The 17,566-nt window shown below is 38.3% G+C and overlaps 3 protein-coding genes across 3 annotated transcripts; 2 read left to right on the top strand and 1 right to left on the bottom strand.

Moving 5' to 3' along the window:
* Positions 1 to 6,951: 6,951 nt before the first annotated feature.
* Positions 6,952 to 8,191, bottom strand: ncbp2as2 (NCBP2 antisense 2 (head to head)). The gene is made up of 2 exons (XM_061034439.1): positions 8,081 to 8,191; positions 6,952 to 7,963 (listed from the first exon to the last, which is right to left on the bottom strand). Exon 2 carries the CDS (start codon positions 7,881 to 7,883, stop codon positions 7,578 to 7,580), a length of 306 nt encoding a protein of 101 aa, XP_060890422.1. The 5' UTR covers positions 7,884 to 7,963; positions 8,081 to 8,191; the 3' UTR covers positions 6,952 to 7,577.
* Positions 8,192 to 9,882: 1,691 nt separating this feature from the next.
* fkbp2 (FKBP prolyl isomerase 2) lies at positions 9,883 to 11,420 on the top strand. Its single transcript, XM_061034425.1, has 2 exons — positions 9,883 to 10,388; positions 10,961 to 11,420. Exon 1 carries the CDS (start codon positions 9,916 to 9,918, stop codon positions 10,330 to 10,332), a length of 417 nt encoding a protein of 138 aa, XP_060890408.1. The 5' UTR covers positions 9,883 to 9,915; the 3' UTR covers positions 10,333 to 10,388; positions 10,961 to 11,420.
* A 918-nt stretch (positions 11,421 to 12,338) lies between these two features.
* On the top strand, positions 12,339 to 16,936 carry ncbp2 (nuclear cap binding protein subunit 2). The gene is made up of 5 exons (XM_061034540.1): positions 12,339 to 12,490; positions 13,873 to 13,959; positions 14,355 to 14,449; positions 14,550 to 14,688; positions 16,420 to 16,936. Exons 1-5 carry the CDS (start codon positions 12,416 to 12,418, stop codon positions 16,516 to 16,518), a joined length of 495 nt encoding a protein of 164 aa, XP_060890523.1. The 5' UTR covers positions 12,339 to 12,415; the 3' UTR covers positions 16,519 to 16,936.
* The last annotated feature ends 630 nt before the right edge of the window (positions 16,937 to 17,566 follow it).

Raw genomic sequence — 17,566 nt, forward strand, 5'->3', positions numbered from 1 at the left:
TCGCTCAGTCAATCGCAGAAGAAGTTCAGAGTGTGGAAGAAATAGACGATGTAAGCCTGACACCAGAAAAGAAAAACAAACAGTTTTTTAAAGGAGCACTGGACAAGATACATCACTTTTTTGCAAAGAGCTTTGCCAGAATGTCCATTCATCGCCTTGCACAACAGTTTAGGAGCAAATTCCGTCGTGGCTCAAAAGTTGACAGCAGAGAGTCAATTCAGTCATTGGCTGACAGTATTGACTCTCTGTTTTTTAAACAAGATATGGAGACCCTTCATAATGGAAACCAGGTTTGCGTATATCCAAAGCTGATTAATTTTACCAAGGCTAATGTCCTGGTATTAACAAAAGGAATCAGTGATCTCCTTTACAGTTACTGTGTAAATGGATTATTGCCTGGGCTTACCCCAGAACCACCATATTGCAGGGATGTGTGTCCTGACATCTATGGTGAGATACAAGCCAGAGTCTGGTGTTTTCTGGCACTGATGAAGTGGTGGCTTTCCTTTCAGGTAGACACCCATAGCAACAGGGTGATACTTGCTTTGGAAGTGACTGAGCGAGCTTTGTCAGAAAAAGAGCAAATGGAGTCACAGAAGGGACCTCAGGTCACCAAAGATTCACCTTTTGTACCGACTGAGAGCATAGAAGAACTTTTTAAGAGAACATCTGTCAGAATACTTGTTGAAATGTTAGTTACACGGATGTTCAACAATGCTAAAGTGAAACACACCTTAGTGAAGCCAGAGACTATCATTAAGCGCCTGTTTGAAAAGATATGGGCTGAAGTGCACGGAGGAGATTTTCAAATTGAATCCAAACACTTTGATAAAATCCACAAGGCCATTTTCAAAGACCTGAGCAAGAAGTTTGGCAATGGGGGGATTGGGTTGGTTCTCCTGAATATGGAGCTTCAAGAAACTGAAAACTATATCATCTCCCTTTTTAAAACTCACCTGACACCAAGGCCCTCACTTCACCCTATAATGCAGTTATTCTCATGTTCTGACAGCGTTAGTACTTCCACCAGATAGGCCTAACGCTGCCTAAGGATGTGGGGCAGGACTTAAGTTCATAGGACCCCCCACCCTCTATAATAACATCATGATTTGGACAACGGGTTTTCTCCGGGTTCGCTCCGGTTCTCCCATCGCATCCTGTAACAATGTGTTGCAAGAATTTAAAAAATGTCATGATTTGGAAAACGGGTTTTCTCCGGGTTCGCTCCGGTTCTCCCATCGCATCCTGTAACAATGTGTTGCAAGAATTTAAAAAATGTATTAAAAAAATAAATAAAAGTGAATTAGAAATTCAAAAATGTCTGAAATTCTGCTGATTCAGTGTTACTCTGGTTAAACTTTGTTATGATCAAACCATTTGAGATCTGATTGCCTCATCATTTGTTTCAGGATTTAAAAAAATAAAAATAAGTCTATAAAATGTTATGTCTACTAAGTTCCTATCATTTACTATAAGAACTGTAGAACTGTATTTGATAATAAAATAATAAACAATTCAGACTGCCAGATTAAAGTGTTGCTTAACTTACAAATTCATTGTTTCAAAATCTAAAAATTTGATTCACAGAATCCTCAATGTCAGCGTGCACCATTTTGGATAAGTCTCCTATTCACAGTGAGCATCTACGGTAGCAGAAAAAAACTGTTTTAAAAACAATTAGCAGATAATTCAATTATAAAAAGCCAATAATACACAGGTTAAAAAATAAACACATTCCACGGTGTGACAGATGGCTCGGCGGTTATGTAGCGCATCACATATATGGAGTCTTTATACCTCATCTCAAAAGGACCGTGGGTTCAATTCCGACCTCGGCTCTTTGCTGCCTGTCATCCCCCACTCTCTCCTCCCAACATTTCCTGTCTCTCTTCGGCTGTCCGATCCAATAAAGGCAGACAGACCCAAAAAACAAACACTTCATACAGGTGTATTTCAAGTTTTTAACAGACTTTATTTTATTCCTTAATTTCTTATAAAGATCTGTCAGGTTTCACAAAATAAGAAGTCAAATAGCTCATTTTAAAGACAATTTACTGCATGGTTTTAAAAAATATTATCTGATCAATTATTTCTCTCTTCACTACTTTTTCGCTGAACAATCATCCAGAGATTCTAAAATGAAACCATTATTAATTAAATATAATCACAGCAAGACAGCAAATGATTGCATGAGTGTTTCTTCCAACTTCAGGTGATGAAATATGGAGCTGTGTTGGTTAAATGGGCAGTTTGGGTAAAATCTGATAAAAGACACATAAATTCGTAAATAAAACTATTTACTGACAACATTTCTTAGTGCAGGGGTGCACTTAGTGTTGTTTATTTAGTGTTGTTTGCGTTAGTGGTAGGTTTTGAGGCCTTCAGCACAGGGGTTGGTGGCTCCCATTTGAAACACTGTGGTTCCAGGCCAGCCATTTTGTGCAAGTGCAAACAATGCCCGTTTATCAAAAATAAATTAAAGTACATTCACATTCTTCACTATAACTAAATAGTTCACAGAAAAATAAATTCAATGGGCAAAGGAATAAGTGCAATTGTAAATAATTTTCGGTCCAAAAACAAATTTAACCGTCTGTTAACAATGAACATACTGTAAAGAGACAATAGCACCTTTTTTTGCAGTTATAACATATGTACATTCATTTGCACATTAATCTAACATGTTAAAAAAATAATAATTCTTCAAGTGCAAATAATGCCCACTTAACAAATAAATTTTACTTTCACTTTTCTTCACTATAATATATGTCACTGCTATACAATTCAATGGGAAAACATACTGTATAGGGACAATAACATTTTTCTTTGTATTTAGATAAAAAAAAGAATGCATGTTTCTATGGCTAATTTAAGATCAAAACCAACATAACCCTGACTTTGGTCAACACTGGCCTACTGTTTCAATCTTATGGCAACTCCTTCAGCTCCTTAATCTTATCTCCTAACTGACTCTCCACAGTCTCAAGAGACCTCTCTTTTTCTTTTGCAGCCCTCCGAAGTCCATTTGATTTGGAAACAAAGCTGAGGTTTCCAAGTGTCTCTGCTTTTTCTGCATTGCGATCAGCAGACGTGCTCAGAACCTGAATGTCTTCCACCAACTGCTTTTTCTTTGCTTTTAATTCTGCTATCTCCTCCATTATTCCTTTCTTTTTTTTCCCAACTTTTTCTCATCCCTCTGTAACCTTTTCTTTCATCTAGATAAAGCAGATACCTCTGTCTACCAGAAACTGCTGAAAGTAGTAGTTCTTTAGAGTAGGCTATGTTCTGCAATCGTCCAACACTCTTCACATGGTCAAGAATGACACGCTGGGCCACCAGGGAGTGCTCTTGCAGATTCTCCACCACCACTTCTTTGTTAACTGAAAAACCTCTTTCAACAGAAGCTTGGCCATGTGAAAGGATCAAGAGATCCCTCACTGTCTCCCACAGATGGCACCACTCTGCTTTGGTGGACAACATCTCATGGTAGAACACATCCAACCTCTCACTCTGTGGGTTGAAGCTCCTGGTCATAGAACTGACTGAACTCCTTCAGAACCTCATCACAGGTTTTTTCATGGATGCGTCCAGCTTCCACAAGGATCTGAAGAACACAGGTGAGCTTCCTTGTGCTCGTTTCCTTATTTCTAATGAGCACCCTTGGGTCCAGAACAGACAGATGTCTCACAAGAGGACACCTGATTGGAGCCTTCTCAAATAGCTTGGAGACCATCTTCATTAAAAACAGCTTACAGTTCTGTCTGAACTCCAGCCTCAGCCTCTGAGCATTTGGGTGCTTCTTTCTGTGCTCTTCTTTTTGTTACATCAACATGGTTCTCTGCATTTTCATACTCAACCTGTAAGAGTTTCAGTGTGTTGGTAGCACTCTGCATGACACTTGGCTTTATGAATTTTTCGAGTAATCCTCTCAGCAGACTGGCAAGGTCCTCATTCATGAATGGGAGCATGGGTTCATCAGACTGGTACAACTTCAGGAATGGAGTGATTTCCCTTGCCACCATGAGAAAAAAGTTGAGTTTTGCCGGGAAGGGGTCATCTCCAACAACCTTTTCTGCAGTCTTGAAAGACTTGGTGGATGGCTCTGCTACAGTTCCCTTTTTTGCAGCACTTATGTATGTATTCAGGAAGGGCAAGATCTGTAGTGCACGCTCTGCCACCTCAACATTTTCTAGCCACCGATGACTACAGAAATTAAGGGGGAAAGATGAGGAACCAGTTACCTCTGTATAGTCCTCCCTGCGTGCTGGGACATCCTTAAATAACCACTTGAGGCTTGACAAGGCATTTCCAAGCTCCCATTCAGCTGCTGCACAGCCTGCTCTGAAGGAATTGTGCAGTATGTGTAAACCACAGCTTCCAACATCCACCTTTTTGTATGCCTGTTTGATCTTTAATGTTTTGTTGGAAAAGTCTCAAAAGTTTTAAGTTCACATTGGGGCCATCCATTGAAAGCTGCATAAGGTTGTGGAACCCAATATCTGAACAAACAGTTTCAAATTTCTCGTACATTTGTACCGCAGTGTGATGACCCATGAAAACCGAACTTAGATACCTTGTTTTTACATGGTTATCGTGCCAGAATCTCACGTGCATATCAAGCTGACTTTTCCTCATTTCGTGGTTCAAACTTTCATCAAACAGAAGCACATATCGATCTTTCTTGACTTTTTCTTTCATCAGGGACAGGAAATGAGGGGCTATCCCAAACGTGGAAAGATATGCTGCTTTCTTCTCCCCACAAGCAAACTGTTTTGCAACCTCACTGTCAGGAAACATGGTTTTGAAAATAGCTCCAATGTTTTCACATGACTTGTAGGAATAAGGGCAGGTTATCATTTTTGTTGTCCAACAAATCTCTGCCATCAGAGCTGGGTTTGTGCTAATGAAAGGTCTCATGGTGTTTGCTGAGGTGTCCTTTTCACAACTGGCTGTTGCTGGAGTAGCTTGGGCTGCACCGTTTGATGTTGAAGTTGAGCAGGTCACGTCTCCACTGCTAGATGCATTATGTGGCTGTTGGAAATAAGCCCCCAGGGAAGGACCGGACCTATGCTTTAAATGGTCTTGATGTTTCCTGCCTGAAAAAAGGGGAAACAAATCAAATGTTATTGAGAGAAGAAAATTGGAGAGTATGGCCCTCAACAGACCTTTATCAGTTTCGTTCACATGAGCAAAATTACCATCTATCAGGTTAATAACAACATGACTATACCTATGCCATACTCATAATCAATAGCTCTAGATGTAGGCAATACTTGCTAATTAATAACTTATTTCTCTCTCTCACACACACACCTACACACACACACACACAGAGAGTACATTTTAAGGAAACATTCAAGAATAACTAAGGGCAAATACAGCCTGAGCACAGAGTCCTTTTTCCCCCGGCTGAATAATTGCACGTAAAGAAATTATATATATATATATATATATATATGCCTATATATTTAAATAAATTATTGATTTTTTAAAAACTATTTTAAATAGGAGCTTGTGTATGACCACACACTCCCAATAGTGCTAGGTTGCTAGGTTACAGTTTGTGTATGTCGGTGTGTTGCCAAAAAGTGATCCTCTTCCAAAAAGGGATATCAGTCAATAAAAAGGTATTTCAGCCATAATACGTCCATGATTTCAGTACGTAAAAGGGACTAAGTGGGCTCTGGTCCAATAAAGCATCGGTACACATAACTGGGCGACATAGCGTTAACATGCTGGGACCGTGGACTGAAATCACTTTTTGGCAGCACACCGCAACGACTCTGCCAGCAAATACCTTCTCGACTTCGACAACTTCACAAAATTAACATTTTGGATCTTGGTTCTGCAACTAATGTTACCAGTGACCAATTAGGTTATACAACTTGTTATCAAATGAAAATGCATCGGGCTGCATCGGTTATCACCCAGCTAGGTGTAACGTCACGTTACGTTAGGATGAAGTAACCCCCGAGGCTTACTCTAAAGGCGAGTAGAGTAGTAATCCAAAGTGACATTGTCCGATATATGAATATGTTTGAACGAAAACTTTGTCTCAACTGATTTACCTTTGTCTCAACTGACTTACCTTTGGCATGACTTGTAAGTGCCGATTCCCCCACAGCTTGATGTCCTTTTTGCAGACCGTATAGTATGCCTGCCGGTCATTTGGGCCTCATCGTAACCAATTTTTATATTATCATTTTCAAGCCAGATGGCATTGAAACGGCAACCTGGCATGGTAGCATCAAGAGCGATAGGTCCATGTGAGCAGCGACGTGGTTCTGGATAATTCCTGAAGCGATCGCCAGGTGAGGCGCGTGCGCAAGGAAAGAAAACACGGGGAGCAACACTCATACGAGACGGCGGAGAAAGAAACATTACGACTTAATTTTTTTTTAATTTACAGAATACATTTTTTTTTTATTTGTTAAATTACAACACTGGTCAATATAGAGTAAATCCAGCATGTGTTCAAATTTCAAGCACATTTCCAACCTTGAAAACACTATATTTAAAATCAAGCATTTTCCAGACTTTCAAGGCTCTGTACGAACCCTGTTCTGGTCCATGTGTCTCTGTAATGTTTAGAGATGTTTTATAAACCATCTCTTAAAGGTTTATAAATCATTTGGTCATCATTAACAAACACTTTATAAAGTGTATGAAATGTTATAATGTGTGCACCAATAAACTGTTAACATAAATTATAGCATTACAAATCATTTGCAAACATTATTAACTATTATTTCATTGTTAACAGTAAATAACTATTAACTAATGGTTAATTAACTATCTATTTACCCTTTATAGATGATGGTTATTATAAAGTGTTACCGTTTTTTCTGAAGATCTAAATTGAATATCCAACATTGAAAAGTTAAGTTTCCACATTTTCTTCTGTAACTTGTCCCACAAAGTAAACAGAGACAGCGTGACAGTCAAAGAGTTGTGTTATAAATTAAAGTCTTTATTTATAGGCAGAACAAAGTGGTGAATTCATTGACTATACACATCCGCTCTCTCTCTACATATGTACACTTTATGAACATGAATTGTTTACAACTTAATGTGCAGATCCATTAAAGCTCTGTGGCAGGATTTTGTGTCATACAGACCAGTGAACAATCTTACAGGGAGATGTAAAAACGTCATATTTTAGTCAGGAAATCATGAAACTACCAGTATGAGGCCGTCTGTTAAAGGTGTCTCAAGAGGGTTTGAGAATACTTTAAATTGAGAATTCACGGAGGAGGAACTTCTGCTCATTATTTTCCAAGACTTCCTGAATTATGAAATAAGCACGTATGTTCACATGTTCTCAGAAATGTGAAGTCAGTGAATTTATTGAGCTAAACAAATATTCTCCTGAGTTATCTGGCCACTTATTGTTGTAGGGCCTCTTTACATTATAAAAAAAACAATAATGCACATTTTGATTGTGAGCTGATCAGCATGAATCCACTTAGTTTGGTTGCAGTTTTCCACCACTTTCTTTAATGATGTTCAACACAGTCAGCTGAGGATGATGATGTCCCAGTCTCTCTCTCTTGAATCTACATCCAGGGTCGTCCTCTTCATTTCTTGATCTGCCTTGAGCCTTCTTTCCATCCCTCCTTCACTTCATTCACAAAGGTCTCCTTGACTTTCTTGAAGCGGCTGCTCATCTCTCCCATGTCTCCTGGGACTCTGCTGGCCTCCTGCTTCACCTGCTGCAGAGTCTGGGAGCGCAGGGCCCGCTGCGACGCGTCCCTGCCGGCTATCTGAGCCTTGGTGATGGCGTACGCTGTGAGCTGAGCCGCCCTGCGGATCGGACGAGACTCCGCCAACTTCTCTATGACCTGGGGGTTGTTGATGAGGTTGAATAAAAACCGGAAAATCATCTTTGAAGTTTTGTTCCTGCGGTCCTTCTCCTCACTGACACGTTAGCTTAGCAGCCTCTTTCAAATCTCGGGTTTCAGCCCTAAAATGACACAAACGTTTAACGTGAGTTAGCTGAAAGTGTAAAACAAAGTCATAACTTTACGTATACTGATGCTGTGGATTAAGTTTAAAACAATACATGAAGTATTTGACTTACTTAAGCTGAGCCAGGTCACCGCAGGGTTACAGTGGGTGAGATAACAACAGACTGAGGAGAGCGGCTGAAGTTAGTTTCTCATTCGATGGTTAAAAAGGAAGTTAGTTTCTCATTCGATGGTTAAAGGAAGTCTCTCTGCTGCTCTTTGTTTACACACTTCTGTCTTGGGGCTGAATGAAAAAAACATATATATATTTTTTTTTTTAAAGCAAAATAGGCAAAAACTTTCCATATTTATGGGCTGTTGGTGGTTCAAAGTAATATAAATGCATTATATTTTAATAATTTATGTGATTTGTGGACAAGATCTTTTTTTGTTCCTAAGGAAACTATCTCCAAAAAAAGTATAGTGGGGAACATATATACTGTTAATCAATTTTTTGGGGCTCAATCTCTGGTTCTACAGGGCATTCATATAATATACACCTGGTCTAATGGGATCTGGACGGAAAAATAAAGATAAAGAAAACTTTTCCTTTCTGTGAATAAATGACAGAAATGCATGTTTCTTTACTAATGGTCAATTTACTAGCTGTTTCTTTTTGATGGGCTTTTCACACATATGGTCGCACCATTTTAAACTAGGTTACTTTGTTAAATAATGACGAGGTTCACATGTAAGCTATAAAAGATTATAATTAAAGTTTAAAACCCACTTTGGTAGTTACAAATGCATTAGAGCCGGCTTTATTTTATTGGTTAGATGCCTCTCTGTGAAGGTGGAGCAAATATTTATGGGCTGTTGGTGGTTTAAAGTTATATAAATGCATTAGATTTTAATAATTTATGTGATTTGTGGACAATATATATTTTTTGTTCATAAGGAAACTATCTCTAAAAAAAAGTATAGTGGGGTACAATATGTATATTTATATTTCTGAAATGTTTGATAGCCAAATAACATGTAATGCTGTGTAACTATTTTGAGAAAGACATTCAAAGAATCTTCCCTTTCTGTATTTAACCTGATAGAGGAAGACTTCAAGTTGAGCGTTTAAGTTCTTGACAAAGATGAAAGATGAAATTAGATATTTAATACTGTACTGGAGACTACACTTTTCTGATTGATTACATTGAGTAGTTACTATATTGATATGGGCCACATGTTTTTGTTTGCTTTACCAAAAAAAAAACTAAGACTAAGCTGTCAGAAAATCTATGTAAGAAGTAATTTGATTAAAATGTTTTTGTCAACCAACCAATTCTGAGGTTGATGATTTATAGTTTACAAGATGAATAAAATCTTTAGACAGATTTTAAAACTTTAGTAAAACTTTTAAGTGATGACTACTTCACAAATTCAATTTTCTTTAGGTTAACCATTGAAACCAGGTAAGAACATTATCCTTTAAATGTAATAATAATAATAATAATAATACATTGGTTTTATATAGTGCTTTTCTGAAAACTCAAAGAGGCTTTGACAAAAACCAAAACAATGTACACTGAACCTATACACACTAAATAAGTAAATCAATAAATAATCAATACAAAGGACAATAATAACAGCTAAACATCGAAAAAAATGTCGAGGGGGGAGGCAGGGATACCTTTAAAAAACAAGGCACAAATAACTCCTTTACCCACAGAGTTGTTCTAACGAAACTGAAGCTGACTTCAGTGTTGTCGCGGACAGTTTCCGGACATCTTTGATTGTAACACAAGCCGGTAAACTAAACCCGGGTCACATCACACGTACATCCGCTTCCAATCACATATATCTCCCAGCTCATTTCCCTCATTCAGCCTCCGAATTTGCACATCAGCTTTGAGCCCGGATTTCTTTGAACCCAAAACCGTTTTTCGCAGCCGGAACCTGCGGGAGGACTGCAGACATGCGGGTTTTAGTGATCCTCGTTGTGACGGTGCTCTCTCTCAGCTCGGTGACCGGGAGCGGAGCCGAGAAGAAGAAGCTGCAGATCGGCATCAAGAAGCGAGTGGACAACTGCCCCATCAAGTCCCGCAAAGGAGACGTGCTGAACATGCACTACACGGGCAAGCTGGAGGACGGCGCCGAGTTCGACAGCAGCATCTCCCGCGACAGGCCCTTCACCTTCACGCTGGGCACCGGCCAGGTGATCAAAGGCTGGGACCAGGGCCTGCTGGGCATGTGCGAGGGCGAGAAGAGGAAGCTGGTCATCCCCGCGGAGCTGGGCTACGGAGACCGGGGAGCTCCACCGAAAATCCCCGGAGGAGCGACCCTCATCTTCGAGGTGGAGCTGCTCAGCATCGAGAGGAGATCCGAGCTTTGATGGAGGAGAGACGACGACGAGGAGGAGGAGGAGGGGGGGGGATAACTTTCAAAAACGTCAGTAATTTAGAGATGTGGTTTCACATGCACTTTGTAACGTGTTCATTAATCCTGCAGGAAAATGAAAAATGGCGAATTGTCTGTTCAGTGGGGTGGATTGGTCACATGAGTTCTTGAGATCAGTTCAGAGGAAAAAGCAGAACATAACCATGTGCTTTTGAACACAACATTTATACGCTTATCTCTACAACAATAACAACGTGTTTCAAATCAGTGCTTTAAAATACATGTGAACAAACACAGACATGGATATTATTTATAGCTACAGAGGCTCTGATTGTGAAAAAAACAGTTTGGCCAATGATTTGGTCATGATTTTGTATCTGTTCTTGAAATTAGATATCAGATCTGAAGGGTTAAATCCGGTGTATAGCCTCAGCTTTGATAGTTGTACATTTTTTATTCATTTCTAGTAGTTCTTGAAAAGGGTTTCTGTTGATGCTCCGAGGACAAGTCTTGTGATGTAATGTAGAAATACGCATGTGTGGGATCAAATAAAGGGAGGAAAACAAAAAGGAAGAACAAAAATAGCACCTGATATAAATCAGTGTTCTGTATTTGTCTTTCAGGTTCCAGGAGCTGCAGCAGCATCGGGTGGAGAGAATCTGTACTTGGATGGAGACGATAAGACACATTATGGAGGAGACCGTCAGCAGACCCACAGTCGTCCCTTACTGGCTTTTATGCTCTGATTTATTGCACTGATGTAATTATATTGTACAATAACAGACTGTAAGTGTTTGCTAAACATAAGTAGAACTGACAGTGAGCAGATAAGAACAGGATCTCGCCGTGGGCTGATTTATAAAGTCATTACAATCTCATCTCATTTTTGCTCTAAATTTTCTGTGATTTTTTTTTTTTTTTTTTTTTTTTTTAGCCAGTCTTTTCATTACTCTACTTTCAACTGAAGTATTATTAGGTTGTTTAAGAAATCAAACTTAAGACAGCAGGACAGCTGAAAACACATGTTTTTCGTTTACTGTTACTATTTGATTTATTATAATAAAATGTTGACCTCGCTGGAAAGTTTGCAGTCTAGAGTGGTTTTGTTGGATCAATAAGCCCGTCTGGGGAAAGCAAAATAAAGAAGAGTTCATTGTGTCTTAGGTTTAATCTCTTTGTTATATATGTACGGTGCATGTCGACATGTAGTTGGGATTGTAAACTACATAACTTGAAGTGCTATGCAGGTTGTCTTTGATTCTTGATGGATGCACTGAACACTTTCATATTACACCATATATATCAACACAGTGTTACTCAATATATATATATATTTGAGCTTTTAGAGGAGAAACTGTTCAACCATTGAGCAAGTAAAAAAGACAATTATTTGGAAAATATATTTAAAAAAAAATAGGTGAATATCTAAAAATATGAATACAATTTCAAAGTATTTATTCAGTGTTAAAATTAGTATTTGGAAAACCTGAAATCAATATATTTTAAATATTTCACTTTTTATCATCAATTAAAAAATATAAAACAGATTAATAATTGTATCTGAATATCCATTAAATATATCTGGTATCATGAAAAGATAAGATAATCTTTTATTTATCCCACAACGGGGACATTTACATTGTTACAGCAGCAAAGAGCAAAGATTGCAAACAAAAAGTGAACACTAAATAAAAAAATAAAAATTAAGAATGTACTAAAAAATAGATTAAAAAAAAAAATGTCCACACAGTAAAGAAATAGATATAATATATATTATATCTATATAACATGCAAAAATAAAAGAGTCAAAGGGTAAAATGACGTGTCCCCTCAACAGAGTCTGTCTATCAGCAGCCTTTAATAACAGCAGCCAATCAAATGTCACCACATCGTTTTATAAGCAACAGGCTTGATCAAAATAATGCCTTTACCACAAGGGGGCGCCATCAAGCTGTGTGTTACTCGAGCCACCCGGAGTTCTTTTTAATACGGACACAAAACCCGGAAACTGCTTCATTGTGTTTCCGCTATGCTAAAAGTTGAATAGCTGCTGGCGGCGTATCCACAAATCCTCAACAATGGCTGTGAAATTAAACGCTTTGACCAGCGATTCCTACATCGATGTTAGTCAATACAGAGACCAACACTTTAAGGTAAGGCGGAGGAACTTTAATATTACATTAAGACTTTACGGCTGCTATGGAAACCGAAATGTTGAATTGTTAAATTAACGTTAACGACGACAGAGTGGGCAGCTCGGGTCAAAGGTTAAACATGTTTAATTTGTTAAATTGATTATATTACATTACACGGTTTTGAATGGATGGAACATTTCTTTTAACTTTCTGGACGGTAATGAGAACATAAATAAACATGATCTGGAGCTGGCTCTCTGGTTATCTGAGTTAAATATAAGATAAAAGATTATTTTATTTTATCTGAGTTTAGAGTCAGATTTCTGCTGCGGCGGCTGTTTGAGTAAAATCTGATAAAAGACACAAATTAGTACAAATACAACTATTTATTGACAACATTTCTTAGTGCAGGGGTGGGGGTGTGTGTGTGTGTGTGTGTGGTTTAATCTCGTAAATTAGATTAAAACTTTCCTAGTTTTTTCTCACATATTGTGACACATTGTAAGTGGTAACATTTAACATTATGGACATGTCATAGATAGATAAACTTTATTGATCCCACACTTGGACATTGTGGTGTTACAGCAGCAGATTATTTAGGAAACAGAAGGAACGATTGCCTAGTAAACAAACCCTGCAAATGTTAAGAAGATGGAAAAAATATATATACATCCAAAAATTTAGCTTAAAGGGATACTTCACCCGTTGAAACATGAATCTGTGTTGACATTGGGTCATATATGTAGAAATGTGAAATAAATTTTGAAGTTGGTGCCTTCTTGGTCGTGAAAAGGCAGAAAGTGTCTTTTTGGCTCATGTGGATGAAAGACACCAAATCCCAGAATGCACAGCACCGCAGGCCACTCCCACTAAGGTCCTCTAGTTCAGAATCAGATATACTTTATTAATCCCAGAGGGAAATTCGATAAAGTTTTTCCAAAATATACAGTATAGCAGTAGAAATATAGAAATAAAAACATTTACAGACATTTTTACTTCAACACATGAGGCCATTTCCTCAACTGATTCAGAGATTTCATCCAGAATTGATCTGGGAAATTCCTGGCAGAAAACAGACTCTATGTCTGTGTCAATAGGCAAACAGTGAGAGCACCAACACTACCAGTCTGCCCCAGCTCGAGCCGGCCCCCGCCCCCGCCCCAATTAAGGGGCAACTAGAGAGTGTGAGAAAATAAACATCAGACATCTTAAAGTGCAAATACAGTGTCAGTGTGCAAAAAGAAAATGCTATGAACATATGAGTGAGAACAGGTGTTATAATGAGATGAATGTGCAAAGATGAAATAACTAATCTGGTTACTGTTGAGAGATCTAACTTTCAGAAGTCTACCTGAGAGTGGTGCTCATTCATCATTTTTTTATTTGTCTTGTGTTTTCAGGGTAATCGCTATGACCAGGAGAAGCTGCTGAAGCAGAGTAACACTTTATATGTTGGGAATCTCTCCTTCTACACCACTGAGGAGCAGGTGAGATACACTGGGCTTATTGGTTCAGAGTTTTCATCAACTTCTTTGCACTTGGTCATGTTGTCATCATATGACAGGATGTTAAAAACAAATCTAACTTGTGCTTACAGATTTGTCTATCACACCTTTTTATGGCTTGCTACATTATTTTTGTGCTCTGATAACTGTGTTCCTCAAGTTTTGAGTCGTAATGTGAATTAGAAAGTGGTATGCTATGTAAACTATATTTAAAACACAACATTAAAATGATTGTTTTTTAAATATGAATATTATTTTAAAAAGATTTCAAGCATTTCAGCGTTAACCATGTTTGTCTGAAATCCTTTAAAAGTATATTTTATAATCTCTCACACGATTGTTGTGCTCTTCTTTTTTTTTTTGGAATTGATGAAAAGGTGCACGAGCTGTTTTCCAAAAGTGGAGACGTGAAGCGCATCATCATTGGTCTGGATAAAGTCAAGAAGACGGCCTGTGGGTTCTGCTTTGTAGAGTATCCTTTTGAACAATGACGGCTCATTTAGTCATGACTTACTGCTTTTACTACAGTAGTATCGAGTGTGTAAACATACCTTAACACCTGGCTGTATCAGATACTACACACGAATCGGTGCAGAGAATGCCATGCGCTTTATTAACGGCACACGGCTGGATGACCGCATCATCAGGACTGACTGGGACGCCGGCTTCAAGGAGGGGCGGCAGTACGGCCGCGGCAAGTCTGGAGGACAGGTAAGGATTGTTAGGTTTTGTTTGTGTTGAATCTGTAATAATCACCTCGTAGCTGCTAACAGGGTTAGATGTTCAAATGTTTATCTTTCTAATGCCCGCTTCCTCACACCACACAGACATGGGCACAACGTTTTAGAGAAAAAATCCACCATGTCTGTTATTAGAGATAACTGCAGGACACTAATAGAAGGGCATGTTTGTAATAAAAGTTAACATAGATGAACTGAATTTATTTAGACTGATTCACTAAATCAATTCAAAGTCTGCAGCTTTACGCTTCAGGCTACACAGATTTGTAAAGTGAAGAAGACATCTATCGGCTAAAGTGTCTATTCCATCTCGGTATCCATGACGATGTTTGTTTGCATTGACATGGAAGAAAACTTTCTCATTCTGAAAGGACATCAGTGTGCTCTCTTAACTGACTGTGTGTATTTGCTGAGATGAGCTCGTACTTCACAGTACAGGTGGGAGTGAGCCTCCAGCTTATTACAGTTAGATACTGAGCTTACAGTCTAGTCCTGCTCTTTTTGAAGCCCTGAGATAACTTTTGTTGTGATTCGGCTCCATATAAATGAAATGAATACATTTATTGATTGATACAGTTGTGCCTCCAGGGAAAAGAGTGACAGTTTAATGATAGCCTGATAGTGTGTCTTAGTTACAGTAGCTGTAACCAGCTGTGACATCATCTGGATCCATATAAATTATAACCCAGTATGTAAAATAAATGGTGCTTACATCCGTATAATCAAGACTCTTCCAGTTCTATACATTCATGCTGCTTAATCTCCTGTCAGCCACAGCTCAGTGTCTCTTCTCTGATTCCAGGTGTATGTGAGTATCCATGGTTACAGGGACTCTCCCTCTCTTACTCGTCACTTTCTTAAAGTTACTTTATTTATTATTTTAATGTTTTTTTTTTGGAATCTTGCTTTAATAGTAAATGGGCTTAATGTAGTAATTCTCTCTTTGAGAAACGAATGCTAAATAAAGATTGTATGAAAATTAACAAGCAAATTTCCATCTAAAAATGCTTAAACACACTTTAAAAAATCCAAATTCGCTTGAGGAACTACAGCCTACACACACACATGGTGTTCCCACTAGAGTAGTTATATAGAGGATTGTAACGTTCTCTCTTCCAGCTGTTTGCTTGTTGACCGTGTAAACATCTGTTTGGATGGTGGTGTGACTCTGATGTAATCTTTAAGTTTGTTTCTTCACATTAAAAAAAGTTTTGTAGTTTTGTTATGTATTTGTATGGAGAAGCGATGTAAAACACAGCGTAGTATGGCCTTTGAAAAATGAGATAAAGTGGAATGACTGTGAGGAAGATCAATACTTTATATCATGACATTTTAATACACCAGTATGATATTTAGAAAGTGATATCACTTGAAAATTAAATTATGCATGATTAAGCGTGACCTTTTGAAGAGACAGCATTACTACTGCATGGCATTTTGAAAAATGAAAGTGTATATTATGCTGTTAGCAAATAGAATATGCATAATAATGTCCAGTCTTGCTGTAGTGGTACACGAGGAGCCTTCTGGGAGAGTGTAAATAAATAAAGTTAATATTTGAAGAAGAATTGTTTTATTGCGGCGGAGAGCACAGACAGAAATGCCCTCCAGTCTTTAACTTCAGCATAAGAATCTCACACAGAAATAATGTAAGATGTGTATTTACCTTCGCCCTCTGGCTGTGTTTTTATTTCCTGTGTAGGTGAGAGACGAGTACAGGCAGGACTACGACCCGGCCAGGGGCGGCTACGGGAAGCTGGCTAGCCAGCATCGACCCACAGAGGCGCGCAATAGTTTTTAAAAGGAACCCCCACCTTCAGTCCTGGATTCATTCTCCAACAACAGCTTCAACAGATTGTTTCCTCAATGTGAACGCCAAACACTCAACAGCAGCCAGAACAAGAGGGCTCCTTATTCCATCGTCTCTGACCGTCGTTCCTGCAGCCAGTCTACTTCGATCACACGCCCAACCTCAAAGTTGGCGTGTGATATGAGGGGATGTTTTCATTGTTCTGTACATTTCCCTACAGACTGGAAAGGAGCTGATATCATGCAGGGACTGGGTCAGTGATGCATCAAATAACATGACTAAATGAACTTGACGAGTCTCCGTGTTCTGTTACATTGGCAGTCTGTTCTATAAAAACAAACATTTGGAATTTGGTTTTCATCTTCTTTACCATTGTGAATACTTTTTTTAAATAAAGATTTGTTTGACATCTTTGGGAAAGGCTTTTATTTTCTCTTATCCTGCTCTATACTCTATCGGTCTGAGCTGATTTAAAAAATCATTCAAGTACATATTTATTTATCTTGTATTGACTGTTACACTACTAACTGAAGCAAAATCCTTTGTTTACACCGAAAACAAACCATAACAGTAATATTATCAACTTTTAACATACTACTGGCCATTAACCAATCTACTGTAGTAGATAAAGAGCAGTGTTATGTTTTAGTTGAAATATCTTTAAAATAAAAATGTATTTTTAAAAGAATATAATTAAAAGGTATAATGTGAATGAGAATAGCTCCAGATCACTACGGGGTCGTGTTGAGTGTTCTTGAGGCGGTGTACAGACGACAGCGATGACTGCCTAATTAATACAATATTTATGATTCTACCAATAACTCAAACATGAGTGAAGAAAAGTTCACTTAGACGTTTGATATTTGTGCTTTTCTGATCTCCTTAGGGATACGTCTACTTCTGGTTATTCAGCAACACTGTTTGTTGTTGCGTGATAGGCAATCAGCGTTTAGCTTCTTTTTCTTTTAACAGTTTGAAGCTGCTGGAAGTGACGCCGATAACGGCTTTAAATAGTGAACCAAAAAACAACTTGGACTTT

Source organism: Labrus mixtus, chromosome 3 (assembly GCF_963584025.1).
Source record: "Labrus mixtus chromosome 3, fLabMix1.1, whole genome shotgun sequence".
In the NCBI taxonomy this organism is placed as follows: domain Eukaryota; kingdom Metazoa; phylum Chordata; class Actinopteri; order Labriformes; family Labridae; genus Labrus; species Labrus mixtus.